The sequence below is a fragment of the Silene latifolia genome, chromosome 9 (assembly GCF_048544455.1).
Source record: "Silene latifolia isolate original U9 population chromosome 9, ASM4854445v1, whole genome shotgun sequence".
In the NCBI taxonomy this organism is placed as follows: domain Eukaryota; kingdom Viridiplantae; phylum Streptophyta; class Magnoliopsida; order Caryophyllales; family Caryophyllaceae; genus Silene; species Silene latifolia.
In genome coordinates this window covers 47,482,421-47,484,968 of record NC_133534.1, presented here as the reverse complement: position 1 = coordinate 47,484,968, position 2,548 = coordinate 47,482,421, and the positions used below count along the sequence as shown (strand labels likewise).

The following is a 2,548-nucleotide window of genomic DNA, read 5'->3' as shown; positions in this document are numbered from 1 at the left end:
TTTTATTATTTTAATACATCTACATTTTTATAAGGCAACCCTATATCGAGTAATTGTTTATAATGGCATACCCACGTCATATATAGATTATAGCACAATTTTTTTTAGTGTGCTATGATTGGTTTTACAATTTTAGGCGGCTCTACCTCCAATAATGCCTTAACTGCCATGATTAATTTGATGATTCAATTTTTTTTTTTTTTTGTAAATTAGATGATATTGATTAAATTAAATTTTACAGCTTTTCTAATACGTGCCCTAAAAACACTAATTAAGAATGTAAAAAAATAATAATTGTTGAAAGTAGATCCGTATTAGTAGCGAGATAGTGAATACTTTCTCCAAGACAACTGGGCTCCAAATGAGCAAAGGAAAGTCAAATGCCTATTTTAATGGAGTTTCTGATGGAATTAAAAAGGAGATTATACACATTTCTGGGATGGTGGAAGGTAGCTTACTTTTCAAATATATAGGGGTGCCTATCAAAACTACTAGGCTCAGTGCTCAGGATTGCAAACCTATCATTGACAAGGTAGTTGACAGAATCAGGGGATTGGGAGCAAGAAAGTTATCTTATGCTGGCAGACTAATTTTGGTCAAGGCAGTTCTTAAAACTTTCCACACCTACTGGGCTTCAATGTTTATTTTACCTACTGGGGTAATAACTATGATTGAGGGTATTTGCAGGAATTTCTTATGGGATGGGGGGGGGGGGGCTGATTTCATTAGGTCCCCACTGGTGTCATGAGAAAAGGCCTGCAGACCTCGAGATGAAGGGGGGTTTGGGTCTGAAAAATGAGCTTCAGTGGAACAAAGCAGCTCTGGGAAAACTGGTTTGCTGGATTGCAACAAAATCTGACGACCTCTGGGTCAGATGGGTTAACCACACCTATATTAAAGGTAAAGAATGGCAGATATATGTTCCTCCCCCAAACACCAGTTGGTACTGGAGGAGAATTTGTCGAGTCAGGGATCATTTTACAGCGGCTTACCAGCATAATCAGTGGACGACACAACAAGGGAAAGAGTATACAATTGCAAAAGGCTATGAACTCATCATAGATAAAGGTGCAAAACTTATTTGGCATAATATGGTTTGGAATAAGTGGAACATCCCTAAACATAACTTTATTTCATGGGTGTATCATCACAGGAACATGAACACAATGGAAAAATTATACAGATTAGAGATCAATGAAGAGGGTACCTGTTGTATATGCAAGAACAGTACGGAAATTACCGACCATATGTTCTTCCAATGCCAGTATAGTCGGGAAGTCATCACTCGTGTTGGGGATATGAAGGGGTTTCCTTACCTCATCAGGAGTTATTACTCACCTGGAGACTGGGGCTCAAGGGCTCGAAACTTGAGAAAGGGATTATTGACGCCATCATCAATGCATGCATTTACCACTTGTGGAGGTAGGGGAATCAGAGTAGACTGGATCTTATCCTTCTTCACCCCATGAAGGCTTCTCAACTAATAGTTGAGGAGATGAAAAATCGGGTCTCTACCATGGTTACTAGCTCCATTAACGAAAAAGATAGAAATTTCGTGCAAAGATTCATTGAGATCTGAGTTTCGTGGATTAGGAAAGAAGAAGATGAAGTTGGACCTCCTTGATTAGGGTTTCCTCCATCCGCAAACCGCGATTTTTTTTTCTGGTTAATTAGGGGCATTTTGTTTTGTTGTCTGTATGGTTTTGTGGGTAGTATGGGCATAAACCCATTCCGCACTTCGTTTGCTTATGTTGGTAAATTGGACTGTCCAAATGATGGTTGATGAGTAGTATTTTGGTAGCTTTTGCCCTGCATTTATACCTTATTCCGAATCGATTTTGTGTGCCTTAATCGTTAAATAGCTCATTTGTTAATTTAATTAGTATTTAATAGTTTAATTCTATTTATTGCCAATAAATGTATTTATATGTCGAAATTTAGTTTTATAATCGTTTTATTTGTTAATTAGTAATTAATAATTTAATTATAAATAATATGAATAATGTCATATTTCGAGAATTAGTTACTGCTTTTGTTTATTTAATTTCTATAGGTCTGAATTCGTGAGAGGAAATAAGACGAGATCAAGTGAAGCAAGAAAAGATTAAGACGGAGCAAATACGTAAACAATTAAGCAAAATAAAACAAAGTCAAGGTCAAACATTTGACCTCAACATCCTGTTCTCATCTTCATTTCATCTCCAAAACAAACCCACCTTTCCCACTACTACCACCTGATCTCGCCTGAGTTCACTGGCAGCCACCATCTGCACCTAGGCAACCACCATCACCAAATTCAAGCACAACTCACCTCCTTCGCCAATTAAACCAACTACTACAAATCATCATATTCGGCTCATCTCGACACAGGAACCATCACCATCCTCAATTCATGCCCCCATCAACACCAATTCGACAACCAATTGTCGACACACAGCCGAACTCGATAACTCCTCTGCTCCGTTTCACGAACCCATATCCATCATCCCCTTCATTCACTCGCATCACCACGCAGTACCATCCCCATCTCCAATCAAAACCCGACATC

General features: G+C 38.3%; 1 protein-coding gene across 1 annotated transcript; it reads left to right on the top strand.

Moving 5' to 3' along the window:
- The first annotated feature begins 361 nt into the window (after nucleotides 1-361).
- On the top strand, nucleotides 362-1,469 carry LOC141600997 (uncharacterized). Its single transcript, XM_074421257.1, has 2 exons — nucleotides 362-677; nucleotides 763-1,469. The coding sequence occupies exons 1-2, from the start codon at nucleotides 362-364 to the stop codon at nucleotides 1,467-1,469; spliced, it is 1,023 nt and encodes a 340-aa protein (XP_074277358.1).
- Nucleotides 1,470-2,548: the final 1,079 nt, after the last annotated feature.